Raw genomic sequence first — 18,153 nt, forward strand, 5'->3', positions numbered from 1 at the left:
CTGGTTGCAGGTGGTTTATTTGGGTGGAAGTCCAGACGAGGACCACACCTGTCCTGTTGTAAGTGGTCTCCTCACATCTCCCTACCAGCTCGGTCAATTGTTCACATGTAAAAAGATAAAAATATGTGAAGTGACTGAAACGTGTCCCAGCTCGTACCCATTCCTTGCTCTCACGCATTTGTTTGTTTATGCAAGGTAATTCAACTTAGTGAATTCTGCAGTGAAAAAAACATAATGCCGGTCCTCTCACCTTGTATTCTCTGTATTAGATGGCCTCAGCCCCTCTGCCTAGGCAGCAGGGAGAGGTATTCAGGTATTACTTAACAGCTGTAGGTAAGGGGCCAACCCGCAAAAAGCTGTCACCACTAGGCAGAAGGCCTTAAAGGGGAACATAGCCCTTAGTTTCTTAACGTTGTTGGCTTTGAAGACCAAAGGGTTGGTCATTCATCCTCTCACATACTGTAGATTTTCATGAGATTTCCACGTTTCCTGAAAAACATCTTCCTGCTTTTAGGTTCACGTCTGATGTTTGTAAAACGCACTGCCTCAATAAGTGTACTGAACTATTTAACGTGCGCTAGAAAATGTGCAATAAGATGATGCCAGTCTGTTTCTAGACCCAGGAATTAGTGTGAAATTATTTCCACAGTCAAGACAAAGGAGAAGGTGACATTTCAATATTTTATTCAAGTTGGGTTTGGGTTTTCTGTCCATTTTTAGTAGTGTCAAGTACAGCATTCTGGGGTCTAGTTCCACACAAAATGGAAGACTCTAAAAATGTACTCATTTAATTGCTAAAAAAAAAGTGATAAAACAGAAGTTCATTTCAAATTGAAAGTGATGCAACTATGTGATTGCAGTCACAAAGACTCTTCCCTGATTATGGCTCTGTCTTACAAGTTTTCCATTCAGTGCAAGGGAAAGGAACCACAGCACAGGACAAGCATTACTGGCTGAGTCACATTAAACCTCCTCCGCAACAGAGTTATACAAGGTGGACAGCCTAAAGCATTCTGAAGACAGCTGTAGGTGTACGATAACTAAATAAGACAAAACATTTATGAAATACCTATCTAAAAAAAAATCCCCTTTTCAGGCAAATTTGCATATGCCATCACGAATTGAAACTCTGAACCTGTAATGTCAGGAAACGCGGCTTACAGAATTAACAATTCACTATAGTAGTACGCAACTCTTAAAGTCATCATTTTTATACCACATTAGCATATTCCTTGTGCAGTCAATACTTGAGAAGTGTGACGGTATTGAACACCTTTACTATGTGGCATTTGGCGGATATGATGGGCAACAACATTCCAAAAAAGCCTGGAATTAGGATTTTCTTTTGTTCTCGTCTCATTTCTGAAACATCTTTAGCTTAGCTGTCTTTAACCAGGACTAGCATGACTGATACTTAGCAATAATTTGCATCCCATACATAAAACATTGAAAGGTACACTATATTCTGAAGGTAGCTATGCTGCGAAGTATTTTCAAAATAGCGATTGTAGAATCACTTTTTATGCTTCGAATTCCAGTCCTAGACCGAGTTTGTGACCACCTGCATTGACATTTTTGCCATCTAACAAAGCTGACAACGTCAGTTTGATACCTGTAAAACAGACAGAAGTGAGAGAGAAGACAGCTGTTACAACTTGAAATGCACCTTAGATTCAGTTAACTGCAGTGTTTATGTTGCTGCTTCTGTTTATTGGAAAGCTAGGTTAATGTAAATCGGTGGCTATGCTCATAATGACTGGGCTTAAAAAAAAAAAAACACACAACAACTTGCAGAGTAGTAGAGCTATGAATGGGAAATCTTTCTGAATTTAACCTGTAAGTTTTGGTAAATAAACCATGAGGCTAGACTCTGCTTCTTTTTATCATTCCAAATAATTAAAATCAGTCCATCCACTCCTGTTAGTCCACTGACTAATCTAATTTTAGAGTGAGGTAATAAAACAGTAATAATAGAAAAATTGGGACCTCAGTGCTCACCCACCTTTCTAAGCCACTTTAAAAATCTATGGATGAAAAGGCTCTCATGTCAATCTGCTTGGTATTCTGGCAGCAGATTTATTTGACTATACTAAAACCAGTTGTTCAGCAATAACGTTTGTCCTCTTCTTTGGACCAGTGGACCTTGGAGGCGTGACATTTTCAAGCAATAGAAACTCAGTAGGAAAACTCTGAAAGTACTAAAAATTCATTTACCTATCTGTGAAGCACCTAATTGTAGACATACTGCGTATCGACACAAAAGTATATCTGACTGGTCAGTGAATGGTGGTCTCTAATAATTCTGCTTCTGATGATGTCCAAAATTAAAGGGGCAGTCCCTCAGAAAGGTCATCATTAGGTTGCTAAGTAGGACAGCAGTGTTACAAAACTAGCCACATTTTGTCACAAGACATTCTTTGATATTTCAAGGCTAAAATATAGCTTATCTGATGTCTTGAGTTCCTTCTGCGTAGACTAACCTGGCTTCAAAGTCTGCGTATATCCTAAACCAATCAGACTGGAGTTGTTCACTTTAGCCTAAAAGAGAAAAAATACAGAATGTAAATAATTTGGTATATTTCTTCTTCTTGAAGAATGCCTTTTAAGTGTGGTAAATGATTTCGTGTTTTAAATCACAAACAGAATATAGAGTTAATTTTGCTATAACTTACATCCAAAATCTCAATCTACAATGCTATAGACAACAATGGTTTTTATTAGCCAGCTTTGTAACTTTTTTTTCAACCAGGCTGACATGAGAAACGCTTAGAACAGTGCCCAGTAGCAGGATAAAACATTCTGCATCACTTTCAAGGTAAATCCAATAGTTAGGCTGTCATGCTGACAGAAAAAACAAGAAAACAAGAAAAAAGAGAGAGAACGTGCCAACTACACCCCAAGGAATTTGCATCAAAAACGTACTTTACTCACTGATACAGGGTTGCTTCACATTTCCATTACAAGAGCTTGTTTTCAAATGCTCATAAATGTACATGTATAGCACTCACAGAAAAAGAGGCATCTGGGTCAATCTGATACTTGGCTGCTATTCCAAAGCGGGTGTTGCTATTACCAGCTGTCCAAGCAAGATTCACGGCAGTTTCCAATTTATCATTCACCTTCTGGTAAATGGAGCCTCCAAATTCTGTTCCATCATTCCTGGAATTAATACATCAGTCTAGTTTTAAACTGGCCCTCAAAAATACCATCTTTTTCAGTAAGATCTGTATTTGCAAAGCATTCACTTATAGCTCATTCAATATCTGTAACACCTATGAATGACACATTAGGCCAGATTGAATTTAAGTATTTATAAAAGACTGCTTAGTCATTGACGGTTACCATATTTCAACAAAGAACTCATGAAACTGAAGAAAACCCAGAACAAATTATCGGAAATAGACTAATAATGATGAAAGGTTCCGATTTTCCCTTCTCTGGAGGTGGGAGTCTTTGCAATAAAGTGATTTATTCTTCTCTGTACATTAATGAAATAATTACTTTCCCAGACATGCATCATCTCAGTGCCTGAAAGGGCAGTACCCTAGTCACAGAGACTGAGCGCTCCTCTACAGAAGGGCGGTCATCCTAACACTGTCTCATCAGCATGTTTTTACCAGACATAGATATTAAATTGTCATCTTCACTTCTGATGCAGTTCATCTAAGTATAATCGGCTCTTGTAAATGAATGTCACTTGCAATAGTTCTAATGATATATTTGCACTATAGATAGCTCTGGACTAGAAACTGAAATGAAACTAATTTCAGTTCCCATAGAGCACTAGCCAACAGTTAAATGATGAGAACCTTCAATCACTGCTAATGAGTAGTAGAACTTCAGTTACTACTTACACCAATGTCACAACGGGAATACAGTATGGTAAATAAAATGCAGAACCTTACAAGCCATCCAGATCATAAAACAAGAGCAAAAGATTTCTATAAGCCTTTCACTCCTACTGAAGTCATACGCATTTGAATTTCCATTTTTAGCTCATTTTCTTAAAAGAGGATACAAACACATTGCACAAAACAGGCTTTAAACCACACAAAGACCTCTGCAAATAAAATACTTCTGATCATTTCTCAATTGTGAAATAAACTGGCTCCAATTATTAGAGTATACAAAACCTTTAATGATTTAAAAAAAAAAAAAAAAGGCAGACTTAGGATCTCTCCAGTTTTACCCATCTGGTCCAATGTTTATTTATAACAGTTGCACAGACAATAGTAATATGCCTATTTAAAAGTTCAAGCAATAGCAGCAGCCTTTTAAATCGTTAGAGCAATTCTTCCAGAAAAACACTACAATACTTACTTCAGATAAGACTGAAGCTCACATATACCTGCATGTGCTTGGTTCTCAAGAAAAGGAGGGATTAAAAAGGACTGAGTAGAGCTGGTTATACAGGCAGATTTTGTGCAAGCTTCCCAAACAGCTCTGTCTTGACCTGCAACATTAGGGGGGGGGGTCTGAGCTATGCTCAAAAAACGAGGAAAGTCATATTTCAAAGTAGAAATTATCCAGTCCTACCTCCCTTTAGTTATCACGTATTATTTTAAAAAAGTAAAAGCTCCTTTTAATTCTAATAATAATAGCACTTTTCATATGTAGGTCAGAAATATTATTCCCCTATGCAAATGAAGATATTTAGGCACCATTAAGGAAAGTAACTTGCTCAAGTCACCAGCTGATCTGCGAAACAGCCAGAAACAAAACACGATTTCTCAAGCCCCAGCTAGTTAATTTATCTACTGTGCTGTATTTCTTTGAAACACTGAACTGTCTAGATATAAGCCAGCATGCTAGTGATGGAAGTTCCAAACACAACTCTGTTTCCTGGTTTTTGCAAAAACTCTGGCATGTTTCAGAGCTGAAACATGTTAAAAGTACCTAACTAATCCATTAATACCAATAATTAAGATTTCCGTTCATATCCCACATTCATGTTTTTGCCTTTCAGTTGGTGGAGTATGAATAATAAACAAATTAGGCTTCCTCCTAAAGATTATCTATCATGTACGTACAGTAATAGCTGCCAAAGAAACAGACCTTCAAGGACTGAAGAGATAGCAGGAGGAGATCAGATCTCTGCTTTACTGTTCTGAAGTTATTTTCTGCTGTTGCCTTAAATAAAAGTAATAATAATTACAGCCTTTTATAGCAAAGGCCCATAATACAATGTTTTAACTACTACAGTATTATGGAGTTGAAAGCCATTGCGTTTGAGGAAGTAGCTCTTAACTACCGAGTGGAAGGGGACCCTGCATATCGTTTCGATGGACGTTTTATGCCCATACTTTTGGGCTTTGGCAATCCTTCAAACACAGTCTCAGGCCTGTGAAGGTTCAATTGTTCTGTAAGGCAATCTGGGCTTCCTAAACCAGATCTCTGCAAAACAGCATGAAATAGAACATAAAGCCTTCAAAGAAGCAGCTCCAAGAAAGCAGAACAGTTGTTCAGCCCCCAAATGGGAACAGCGTGCAATAGCTCTGCTACATGCAAAAAATCTAATTACCTAAGGGAATGGAGGGGGGGGGGGGAAGGGATGGATTAAGGATTGCCTAATCTTAAAAAACTGTCAAAAGGCATAATTTTTTTTTTCCATGAGATGCAAGAGACAGAAAAATTAAGGTTTTCATAACATTTTGTCCTGTTTTCCCACTGCACACACATGCAAAAAAGACAAATGCTTGTGTAAATAGATTATTAGGAGTTTCAGTACCAAGACAAACTTTTTATACCATATCCCTTCCAGTACTAAAGCAAACTTGGTCCATAGCTCTTCCAATTTTCTCCCGTTTTGTTCATCCTCTGATCAATTCTTTCTCCTATAGATCAAGCCACCATTTTCAATTTGGTCTTGGCATGTGCAAAAGGGAGGCATTGCTTTTACTTTTTCTTTCATGAAGAAAATGTACGTAATTTATTGTTTTATTATTCCACTAAAGATTTTTTAAAAAGATAGACTCTGAATGCTTGAGTACTCACTGAGTTCCAGTTCATCGTACAATCCCTCACCAACATAATTCAAACAAAAGCTAATGCAAAAATTGCAGTTTGCATTTCCAGCTTCCAGTGTGAAATCCACCATTCCCTCTTACACCAACGCTGAAAGTCTTTCCCTGTCATTGTTCTAGTCAACAGCAAAATCCTTTTAAATTCTTTTTTTTTTTTTCTAAATGCCTGTCTGCCAATACTTACACATTAGTATGAAGCTGGAATTCATCAGTTTTATAGCCAACAGCAAAGTTGCTCTGGGTTACTCTAGACTTAGCTGTCTCAAAAGTCATTTGGTAACCTGCCAACCAACCCTCATAGCCAACCACCAGAGCTCCACGTATTGAAGGACCAGCAATATCAAAATCCATGTCACAGCCAATGTTGATGTGTTCCCTTTTGTATCCTGTCTTAACTTTAGCGCTCTTTTTCCTAAAGCAAAAAAGAGAAAAACATATCTTTGAAAAGGCGGCTCTTACGTAGCACTTTAATCAAGTCAGTTGCTTTAACTTACTGTAACAGTTCCTGAAAGCAAAGTATACATACCTGGAGAACCTCATGACATGTCACCCTCTACATTGTAGACTTGCAAAAACTTAATTCATCTGCAGTAAATTTTGTGTAACAAAGCAATAAAACACTGTGTGATATACTACTAAGCACCTCTGAGTTGTGATCAGAAAAGGCAGCAGCACAGTAAGCTAGACCAGGGGTGACAAAAGCAATTCATCATGTCACACAGATCTGATTTGCTTTTGAAGTTTGCTAGAGAGAAGGAAGTAATAGAAACTGTAACAGTTTACAGGTTGCCACAAAAAGTCAACAGTCATCAGCCTGTCTCACACAAACAATTCTTAGACAATCCTAGTTAACTGGATAATTTCTTTTACTGTGACAGAAGTTAAGAAACGCTACTTTGCCTCCAGCTGCCTGAGGGAAAGCCTTTGCTGCTAAGGAAGTAAGCTGCTTCAGTGGCTCTAGCACCCCCTTTTGTCCTTTTGATGCTTTATATATAAATGTTAATGGTTATAGCTGTCGGAAAGGCTGCCAGGTTTGCTTTCTTTTGAAATAAACACACAAATAAACTTCAAGTCATTTGCTCCCTTTCATATTTTTGGCCAGAACAGTATTTTCTCATGTGTCTGTGTGTTTATATCAAAGGAGCAGATCTTCACAAGGCAGGAGAGTCACATCTAGTATATTCAACTACTCTTTTACAATTTTTTTCCTTCTTCTTTTCTAACTTACAAGTCTCTTCTGTCTTTGACCAAATCTTTTTCTGAAATTTCCCAGAAAAATCAGACTAATTTTAAATTGCAAATCAACATTCTACTTCAGCTAGCAAAAAAGTCTCCAAGAACTGCAAAACTTGCTGTATCAGATCTCTAAAGGGATTGTTCTTTTTTTTTTTTTTTTTTTAAACATCAGACTAGAATTTCTTGTATTTTGCATTGCTCTGTTGTTCATGCCTAAATACATCTCTTCTGCAGCAGTACAAGAGGAAATCAAAGATAAGGAGCAGGATTGCCAGGAGTACTCAAACATTAGCTTGTCTGCAATTTCCATAGAAGTCGGTAGTACATCTTCCCACCAGCGTCCATGCAAGCTAACACAGGGCATTTCTGAAAATGACTTTCCCAGTTAAAAGACTCATCAAGAACCGTAGTAAAGAGAGGGGAGAAAGCGTATCACAATCACACATGATGCACCCCTGTCAACTTAGGCCTGGTCACAAAAGGATTGGATTTCATGCCATTTATTCAAATTATAATGGTCTCCCCGCAAAGGAGAGAGTTCAGTTACAAGTCAGATATTGTAAAGTCTGGGAAGTTCCTGAGAAATAGCTACAGAGCTGTAACTTGTCGTTCCTCATACAGTTTTTTCTTTTAAATAATCCTCCCAGATAAAACAAAATTATCAACAAAAAACTAGAGATTATTCTGGTTAAAAAAAATACAGAGATATCTAGTTAATATAGAATTAAGAGTGGAGTGAAAGCAATTTACAAAGGAAGACACTAAATCCAGAAAACAGGCTGAAATCTTCACTGAGACTGTTACCCTGGTAGCCGGCAGTGCGGTGTGCTCCTTTGGAAAGCTAATTTTCAGAGTATTTTGTCTATTTTGACTCACTGGCAACACAGCTTGCAAAAAGATAATCAGGGAAAAAATAAAACAACATCTAGTCCTACAGCTGCTGCTTAATCCCTCTGGCCCACATAAAACGTGGCATCCAATCACAATGTCAGAAATACCCATCCACTACCAAGTCACATTATGGCCAGCAAGAATTTAAATGATAAATTCAGCTTGGGAGATGAACCCAATTACTGCATCGACCTATTAAAGCTGTAGCCAACTGGCTTACGGAGCTTGTTAAGCTCTGAATTACAGTTGACTTGTTCAGAGTTTTTATTCAGACAGTAGCTAAGTACGCATCTCCTGACATGGCCAAAAATAAGCAGCAGGAGAGGGGGAAAAAAAAGAAATAAAACGCCTTTTCTTCCCCAATTCCGACTATAATTTTCAAGTTATTGCATTTAAAATTTTGCTTGCTATAACTCGTGCTTAAAAAGGGATTGTTAATACTAAGATTTCAATGAGATGGGACATGATTTTTTATCATACACTGATTGTTACCTGTCTTTATATCTTATGGCAGAAGGAAAAAAAGAATAAGACAGTATTTTGAACAGCTAAAACCAAAAATGTCTTTTTTGTCACTCAAGCTTAGTCACTTCTTACCCAGTGTTAGGAGAAAATGAGGAGTCAAAGGTCAACTTCAGTCCTTGTGCAAGCTGAACAGAAAAGAAATTCAACAGTTGCATTTAGAATTAAAAAGGAGATTGTCATAAGCGAATTTGTAAATGGTATCTTTTGAGCCAAAAATTACCTGATCTTCGAGAGTAATCTCAGTGCCTAGTGTGTTGTCAGTGTTCCACTTTTCTGTGAACATCAATCCATATTCCACCCATTTGTATTTTGTTTCCAAACTACCACTAACTTTGCTTGTTTCTGAGTTTGCTGAACCTGAGCTTGTAAATTCCTAAAAAGGAAAAAAAATATATACATATGCACAGGCAAATACTTACATTTGTAGAATGTGCGAGTCATTATGATTTGGGATAATATTTAATACTGCCATGTTCTCAAAAGCTTTAAGAATATGTTTGCTAGTTATTAATATCAACACATACTTGCCCCACAAAAACTTCAGTGTGCCAGGGATCAAAAATATTTCACCCTGAAGGAATGGATATCCCTGAAGGGACAGGGATGTGGATAATTCTTACCAGTATCATAACACAAAGTGCTAGTCTGATAAGTTGGCATACCAGGTTTATTTGTGAATCAGCATGCAATTCTGCAAATACAGCCTTCATAGGGATTTTATAAAAATTAGGACCAATGCGCAGTTATCTTGCAACTATTCTTGTTTAGTAACAGATAAGAAAAATAGCATACAGCATATTCAGAAATCATACTTTCAGAAATTCTGACTGCAGGAAATGGAAAAGCCACAAATCACACCTGTGTGCAAGTTCTCTTTTAAACCTGATAAGCAGCCTTGGGCAAAACATTATTCTGAAATGCTGGTTAATAGCCCTCAGAGAGTTTGTGCCCCATGCCAGCACACAGCTAAATCAAAATCTTCACAGAAAAAGAAAATCTGAGAGAGCATAACCCTTAATAAATTGAAATGGTGTGCAGGAGGGAGGCACTGTCACTTCTCCTAGCACAGGCCACAGAGATGGCCTCAAAAAGGACTGTAATTTTCATAGTCAGCAATTGTCTGCAAAGGAGCCCTGCATCATATCTTCCACTGTAAATTGTGCACAGTCTCATGACAGACTTATAATGTAAAGGCAGTGTATCTTGCAAGGTTATAACACACACAAAAATTGGCAAGGGGAGAGTAAGGACACATATTTATACTTTTAAAATGAATATATACTAAACACAAGAACAGTGAGACATTTCAGGTCCAACTCACCAGTCCGTTTTCAGATTTAGTTTTCAAATCAAGTTTGATTAACCCAAAACCTAGAAAATGAGTAAAAAAATATAAGATATATGTGTGTTAACTTTAAGACCATTTCTGATTTGTCTTTTAAAACTCTCTTCTAGATCTCCTGTGAACTATTCAAAAAACAGACCAAGGCTACAGCTACTGGACCACTGTTTTTCTATGAGGCAGATTATGCAGCTTATATTCATTAAAGACAGTACTTAACTGCACTAGTCCAGCAATATCACTAGGATCAAATTAGGTAATAATGTTTTTACTCATACTGAATAGCATTTTGTTCATAAGCAAACTACTGACATCAGTGGTCCTGTTCATGATACAAGGGAATAGTCAAAATATAGCACACTTCAAAATGGACAACAGACCTGTGGGTAAAATGAAGAATTTTGTCAGAGGAAAAATAAGTTACCCTCCCTTTCCAGGCAGTAAGGACAATGTGAAGCTGTGATATAAAATTCTCTGAACTCTAATAAAAATTATTGCAATTTTTGTCAGAGAAAAGCAGTAAAATCATAACAAGTCAGTTTCAGGAATCAGGTAAACAGTAAAAGACCAAATTTATTTATATTTACCGTATCCCTTGGTGAAAACATCTCTGGCAGATTTTCCCAAATCAGCATAAGCTGGTGGAACAGCCATTTTCTGGGGAGGAAAAACAAAAACAAAAAAGGACAGAGAGGGAAATTACAGTGTTTGGAAACTTGTTTACTGAAGCCAGTTCAGCAACCGGCAACTTAAGCCAAATTCCTAAGTTTCAGGCAGCCTGGTTTCTATCCACCACCTATCAATTTAATATAATATGAAAAAAGTAGCTATAGCGAAAAGTGAGATTTGATTTCCTTCATTAGCCAGCGTTAATGATTAACAAGCATTTGCCACTGAGGATGAGAAACAGGTTGCAGAATAAATATAAAAAAGAAGAAACTTCTTCTGCCTTTCAAAACAGTTAATTTTTTGCTTCCTTAACAGGAGACCTGCATGAATGATTAGTTAACTATTTCTGGCAAGCATTTCTCCTGTTACTTGCAATTAATCTGTGTATCCTGTTGCAAAGAATTTGGACCCCAAGTCACCCAACTTTAATTTTGGAAATCCCAGGACAGTCATCTAGCATCAGTAACACCTATCTCCCCCTACTTCACAGCAGCAATTGGATAACACGTTAGCAAAAGCAACAAATAGTCATTCTTCATCTACCATTCAATTTTCTTTGACTTTGGTACAGCTGTTAATGCATTAAGATTTCTCCTTAGTCAGTGATTTTTTTTTTTTTCCTGTTCATCAACTAGGGGAAAAACTGAGCTTACTGAGAAAAATTAGGACTGAAAGGATGCCACGTTGTGAGTATCTAGAAATCAGCTAGTCAGGAGGGTAGGTGCTGCCCCTGTTCAGCAATCAAACCTAGATTAGAGCTCTGTGCAAGACCTGGAACGAGGTCTCAGCACAAGGGTAAAGACACTGGAGCCCAGTAGGGGCAGCCTCCTCAAACTTCATGTTGCGCTCTTATTTAGGCCCTCAGATTCACGCGTTCAGCAGGTTCTGACCATTCTTAATTCAATGGCCTCCTGCAAGAAAGGAGAACACATCCCATTTTCTCAGCCACCAAGACTCTCATTGCATACAGAGGAGAGTATGAGCCTGAGAGGAAAGAACAAACAAACCGAATTACTTCCTTATTGAAGTACAGTAATTTGTTCTATGGAACCAGTCATATTCAAACCATCCGAAGTGGTGTACACCTTCTTTCTTCATGTTCAAGATTTCATAAAAAAGCAAAGGAGAAATCATCCTCATAAAGCTGGTTCTCTTAATACCAGATTTTGCACTAAAATTCTACATTCGCAAACACTTTTTGGTTATGGAGCATTAATAATAAGCTTATTACATACGAGTGAAAATGTTTTGTTGAGAATTGCCTACTAATCCTGATTCCAGACTATTCAACGTTAGCAGAAAACTATTCTTTTAAATCACAAACAAACCAGCTGTCTGCAAACATGAGGGAGTGCTCACAGTATTCAGAGTATCTACTCTGGCTGTAGACTTGGATTCAGTTCTTCATTCAAGCACACCACCCCACGTTTATCAGATAGGGAGTTTCAGCAGTCACTTAACGCCTCAGGCAACTCCATTCAAGAAGCTGTTGCCTGTTAAAGCACGATACCCGCTATTGCATAAGTGAAGAATCCCTATCCTAGAGGGTGCAAAACAGATCTGTTGGCTCAAAGCAAACAGTCGTCTTAGAACACAAATATAAGTAGGATTCAAGGGTGCATACTATGATGTAGCTTCAGTTGCTGAGACTGTACTCGGAGGCATCAGAGTCCTGTAATTTTTTCCAGTTATATTTCATTAGTAAGTTGCAGCCCCAAATACCTAAGCCGTTAAGTAGTTAAATAAAAACACAACGTATTCCATATTCCAAAGCCGTTTCAGCTGCTTATATAAGACCTAAATGTCTCTGGTTTTGTGCCAACATGAAAGCCAGAACGTAAAGTTTATAAGCATCACTCTCTACAGGAGAAACCATTTTAAGAGTTGGTCATATATGGGGTTCTGGAAACAAAAAAATAGGCTTTAAAAGAAGAAAAAAAAACCATTAACAGATTTATTTCTAAGTAATTCCTCTGCTTTTTATTAGGGTCACTAAAAACAAAGTACAATGCCACTGTTGGAGATCATACCAACTTAGGGTTAGAGCTAAGGGAGCACTCAAGAGAGGACAGAGAGCCCAGAACATCTTGAGATGATCCACCAGGGGCTGTATGTATTCAGGAAATGCTTCTTTCCAGTCAGGGCAGCGCAGTCTCATTAGAATGCTCTGATGGGTATTTCCACTTAGCATCATCAATAAATAAAAGTGTTAAAAACCCTTACATCAAAAAAGCAAATAAGTATCGCTTTGAAAGATAATGCATCCTTCTATCGGCTGCATTTCAGAATCTACCAGATGTATTTTGAGTTCATCAACAGTTACTTTGAGTTACTTCTTAAAAATCAATGTATTTTCTGGAAAACTGAATACTGTATGTTTTTGGTTTGGGTTCTGCTGGGTTTTTTTGAGGTAGGGGGCTGACTAATTTTCCTTTATCAAAGCCCATAAAGCCAAATTAGGCTCTCACCAATATTTGCATATCTCCACTGATCCACAGAGTCCGGATGTACAAAGTGCAGCAGAATGCAGTCCGTCCCCAGTGCTCAGCCATAAGGCGTTACTTAGCAGCGGGCTATCAGCAGGGAGAGGCAACCATGCTTGTAAGATGAATCAGCTGTGACATGCTGCTCTACTGTAGCAGTCTAGGCTGTGGTTATAGGACAGTGGGATATGTCTAGATCTCCACTTCTGCAATTACTATAATTAAGGAAGCATATTGACAGCTAAATCCATGTCCATTGTAAGGCTATTTGTAAGGCAAATCATGTAATGCACACGGAACAAGGCATTTAAAATTGCTGAGCGTGGAAAACACTCTATGAAATATGTATGTGGTGGTTAACCTTACTGTTGTTGCCATCAAGGAACAAAAATAATTATTTCTGTTTGCACTAGCTAATCTATGTTCAGAAGCCTCTTGTTTAACAGATGGAAAACAAAACTCATTACATTCTGTGCAACCACAGGTTGGAAGACAAGCATGCTTAACAGGGATTCAAATTCTTAAAGGATCAAGGAACAGCCACATGGCCAAGTGCCCTTGCTTTTCACTGGTGGAATCCCAGGACATAAATTCAGATTAGGAGCGAAATGATTTCATTGATTTTATCCTTGTCCAATAGCGCAAATATCTCAGAGTGACTACATAACCTCAACTCCTGCACAAAGCAGACCAAGGAGAACATATACCCACGTTCCAGGAAGGAAAATATTTTGTTCTGAAGGAGTAGGAAGTACTGTAGTGCATATCATGACTGAAATACTGCAAAACAACTTTCAGAAAACCTGAACTAAGGACTTAGCTCAAAGTGGTTGTTATGAGCACCACCCAAATGAACGCTTGATTTGTAACTGTAAAAGGGAGAAAACATGGAGTTTTCTTTGGAGCTGTAGGACACAAGAACCAGCCCCAGTGAAGAAAACTGCATTGAATACAAGGCAGTTCCAGCAGGGCTGAATTTGACTCTAAGTATTTTCAAGACAGATGTCAAAGTCTTTACTCCACAATACAATTTTGGGATATTAACTCAGAATTAGTCTAATAGGCAGCAGAGCACTGAGGTGTCCTTTGCAAATGTAAGAACTGGCTGCAACCACAGGGAAAACCACGGTGCCCTTTCCCTTCCTGTGCTGCCACGAACCTGCGCCTTGAACTGGCGCTGAAACTTGCCTGCCGCTAGTCACACGCAAGCTCACATGCACTCGGTTTCTCATGCCTTCCTTTCAGGCACCAGCTCATCTGGGGCGAGACAAAAACTAGCTGTCCCACTGATCCGCATTTATATGGATGTGACAAGAGACTTCATCCTTCAAATTCAAATTTTTGCTTGATCGCTCTTTTTCATGACTAAGTTAAAGTTTCCCAACACAGACTGATCAACTTTATGATATTTACATGCGGGGAAGGACCTATTTAAAAATTAAAGATAAGAATGAAATACATCAAGGGTCAAACTCCCATGAAGACAATCGGGTCTCAGTTGGACCTCACTCTAGTCCAATTTTTCCTAGGAAATTTGACGAGGGCCTTCTGCCTCAAGATCCAAAAAATCTTGTTACTTCCTATTTATCTCCTTTTTTAAAAGAAGAATTATTCTTTGGTATGAAGTAACTTTTAAATGCCTTCCCGGATTCCTGGCCTATGCAATGCCATTTCCAAACCAACAGATTTTGTATCAATAAATAAAATATACAGCGCTTTTGCACTCATCCAGAATACGACACACAAAAGCTGCACTCCTTTCAGATTCCATGACAGACTGGTCCGAGTCACCAACTGCTTTGAATCAGACTCAGACGCCTGATTCTGCAGAAACTTAAACACGTGCTTAACTGTAAATACATGAGGAGTCTCCACTGAGGTCAAACACCACGTTAATCACATTCACAAGTCTTTTCAAAAGCTAGTATAAGCACACAGTTTGTAAATACTTTGCTTTATGGACCAGAATACTTAACATTTTTTGCCCTAACCTGTTACTGTGGCAAAGTCATATAACCCGTGCACCATTATGACTCAAAATTTAAGACTCTGGAGTCTGCAATTTCTTTCATGCAGATGCATTAGTAAATCCATGCAACGTCCCACTGATGGTTACGACAATTGTTAGGATCATAGCCTTCCTACTACAGCTTTGCTTTCAAACTAGTTAAATGATGTAGCATGTTTAGTTCTTAAAAGATTTATTTATGTGATACATTTTATCTCCTCTATACTTCACAGCTTATTAGGCTACAACCGCCTTAAAGTAAATGTAAATACTGTGCTTTAGTCCAAATTAATACTTATGGAATTAAAGAAAGAGTCTGTTCTTAATTTCATGAGTATAAATTAAGAACAACTTCACTGCATTGAAACCATTAATTGTTATTTATATATGATAGTTCAATAAAACAAAAGTTGGGGGATATAATTTGCTACTACAGTTACTAAAACTGTAAGGGACGAACAAAGAATCACACTATGAGCTGAATTAAAAATTCAGGTTAACTATCTGCTTCTTTCAAATATACGACCACAAAGAAATGAACGGTGCTCTCGTCACTCACAGCAAGGCTAGAGCCAGAATAAGGGCAATTAATATTGGGACAATAACTCCCTTGTCTCACGAGCACCATGCAAGGTACAAGAGTCACACTCACACACCAGCAGAGCACTCGAGGAGGTGCATGTCTCGCATTCCAGGCCATTTTCCACTCACGGTAACGCCCAAGATCAAATCAATGAGGATCACGAATTAAAACAGCATTTTGTCTTCCAGCACGTTTTGACTGCTTGCTCCCTTTCCACAGAAAAGGAGCATCCGCTACGCTGAAACTTCTGCTAAGGAGCTGGTTTATGGTTTTTCTTTGCTGCAGTGTCAAAGCACATGTGCGTCTGAGATTTGCCTCCTCACTCTCAGCGTTCTGCTGACTGCATCCCCCAGGAAAGTCACAGAGCGGGGACCGCGCCTGCTGCTATGGCAACAGACGGCAGCATCCTACGCGCTGAGTCACCCTCCGACACGCACTCCCTGCAGGTAGGTAGCAGAGAGGGTGCAGAAGATGGAAGGTGGTATACTTGATCCATAACGTAAAGTGTTTGGGGGAGCAGTTATTTTAAGGTATCTTTTCAACAGTGCAGAACAGCGCTGACTGTTGAATTTGACAGGCTTTCACAGATGAAATTCCAGAGGATAGATCACTATTCATCTGTCCAGTGCACTAAGCAGAATGAACTGCAGAACACTTTTGATCCTCACTACTCAAACTGAAAATAAGATAGAATCTGTTTCAGCTGGCTCAGTATAAGCATTCCCTGGAGACACAACCGTGCTATAGGTCAATAGAATGAGTCAGCTCTGCTTCACTTTCAGAATTTTTTATTACTACCTTTTACAAGCAGCCAAAGACTGAATGACTTGATCGCCCTCCAGCAGGAGTTCTTCCAAGGGAGGACTGTGATGAAGCAGAATGGAAGCAATTTTACTGCTGCTCCTGCTGCATGGTGCTCTCTCCTTGTTTCACGGCAGGGGAAAATTCAGCCCCTGAGATTTTTTTTAAACTGACATTTTTTCCCCCCAACATAAAAATAAATTTTGAGCATAAACACAACGGTAAAAAAGAAAAATCACAGGCTGCTTGGGGTGGGGCTGGGGTTTTTGGTGCATCTCAGGATGAACTTGCCAACCTGCTGGAACTCATTAAGATTCCAGGGGTGAGCGAGTAAGGTGGAAGGGATGTCAGCGCTGAAACAGCGCTTAATCAGGCCGGCTTCCCAAGCGCTGCCACACACCATCTTTGCTGCCTGTGGATACGAGAAATTATATCTCCTTCTGGAAAGGAGGGTTACTGAGAAACCTGAACGCACCCCCGGTGCCAAATGACCTTTAAATCTCCGTGACGGAGCCAGCGGCCGCGCTGATTCGCGCGCGGCCTGCTCCGGCAAAGCGAACAGGACGGCGCTAAGGAGGCGGCTGCCCGGGAAGAGCGCAGCACAACCGCCGCCGTTCTCACGTGCCACCGCCTCGCTCCAGCGCCCCCAAACCCAGCCCGCCTCACATGTCGCCCTCACCCCACGCCTCAGAGAGAGGCCACAATTTCGTAAGAGCGGGCCGCGCGTTACATAAGGCAACGGCTATTCCTGTTTTAAGAGGCGTTCGCTCGCCAGAGCCCCACAGGGGCGCCGCGAATTCCCTGCGGTCCCGCCCTCACCCAAGGCCGCGGCCACGGCCGGGTCTCGCCGGGGGGAGGATCTCCCCGCGGGGAAGGTGCCCCGGGCAGGGCAGGGGGACCACGACGACGACGAAGACGACGGCCGCCGCCGCCGCCCGCGCCCCTACCTGAGCCCCGCCGCGGCGGCGTGCGCGGCGCTCCCGGCCCGGCCTCGCCTCCTCCGGCGGCGGCGGCGGCTACCCCTGCCCGGCGCCTCCCCGGCCTCTGCGGCGGCGGCGGCGGCGGCTGCGTGACGGGGGGCGGGGAGGGGGCGGGGCAAGGCGGGGAGGGGGCGGGGCAAGGCGGGGAGGGGGCGGGGCAAGGCGGGGAGGGGGCGGGGCGGCCCCTCCCGCCGCGACGGGCAGCGCTCCCGCCCTACGGCGGGCGCCGAGGCGGCCGCGCCCGTTGGCTCCAGCCCCGAAGCCCCCCCCCCCCCCGTCACGCAGCCTCCGCAGCCCGGGGACCCGGCTCCCCCGCTCCCCCGCTCTGGGGGAAACTCGCCTTTTGAGTTAAAATACTCTCTTTTGAGTTAAAATACTCTCTTTTGAGTTACAGTTCTCTCCTTTGAGTTACAATTCTCTCCCAGCCCCCTCCCCCGCTCTGGCTGGTTTGTGCCGTTTTTGGTAAGGCCAGGAAGGCGGCTAGGTTGGAGCTCTGTGGGGAATCTGTGCCCCCCCACCCCGCCCAGGCCACAGGTGATTTGGGACAAGCACGGAAAAGCGATAAGCACGAGGCACTTATTTTGAAAATCACGGGTCGCCTGGCGAAGTTTT

General features: G+C 40.6%; 1 protein-coding gene across 3 annotated transcripts; it reads right to left on the minus strand.

Moving 5' to 3' along the window:
* Positions 1-667: 667 nt before the first annotated feature.
* VDAC1 (voltage dependent anion channel 1) lies at positions 668-17,631 on the minus strand. Of its 3 annotated transcripts, none has more exons than XM_068959637.1 (9): positions 17,509-17,631; positions 10,605-10,674; positions 9,997-10,046; positions 8,896-9,048; positions 8,748-8,800; positions 6,208-6,435; positions 3,009-3,159; positions 2,481-2,538; positions 668-1,612 (listed from the first exon to the last, which is right to left on the minus strand). In XM_068959637.1, exons 2-9 carry the CDS (start codon positions 10,669-10,671, stop codon positions 1,521-1,523), a joined length of 852 nt encoding a protein of 283 aa, XP_068815738.1. In that variant the 5' UTR covers positions 10,672-10,674; positions 17,509-17,631; the 3' UTR covers positions 668-1,520. The 3 variants fall into 3 exon arrangements, with proteins under 3 accessions (XP_068815738.1, XP_068815739.1, XP_068815737.1); XM_068959638.1 differs by lacking the exon at positions 17,509-17,631 and adding an exon at positions 16,559-16,619; XM_068959636.1 differs by lacking the exon at positions 17,509-17,631 and adding an exon at positions 13,155-13,253.
* Between the last annotated feature and the right edge of the window lie 522 nt (positions 17,632-18,153).

Source organism: Struthio camelus, chromosome 13 (genome assembly GCF_040807025.1).
Source record: "Struthio camelus isolate bStrCam1 chromosome 13, bStrCam1.hap1, whole genome shotgun sequence".
NCBI lineage: Eukaryota > Metazoa > Chordata > Aves > Struthioniformes > Struthionidae > Struthio > Struthio camelus.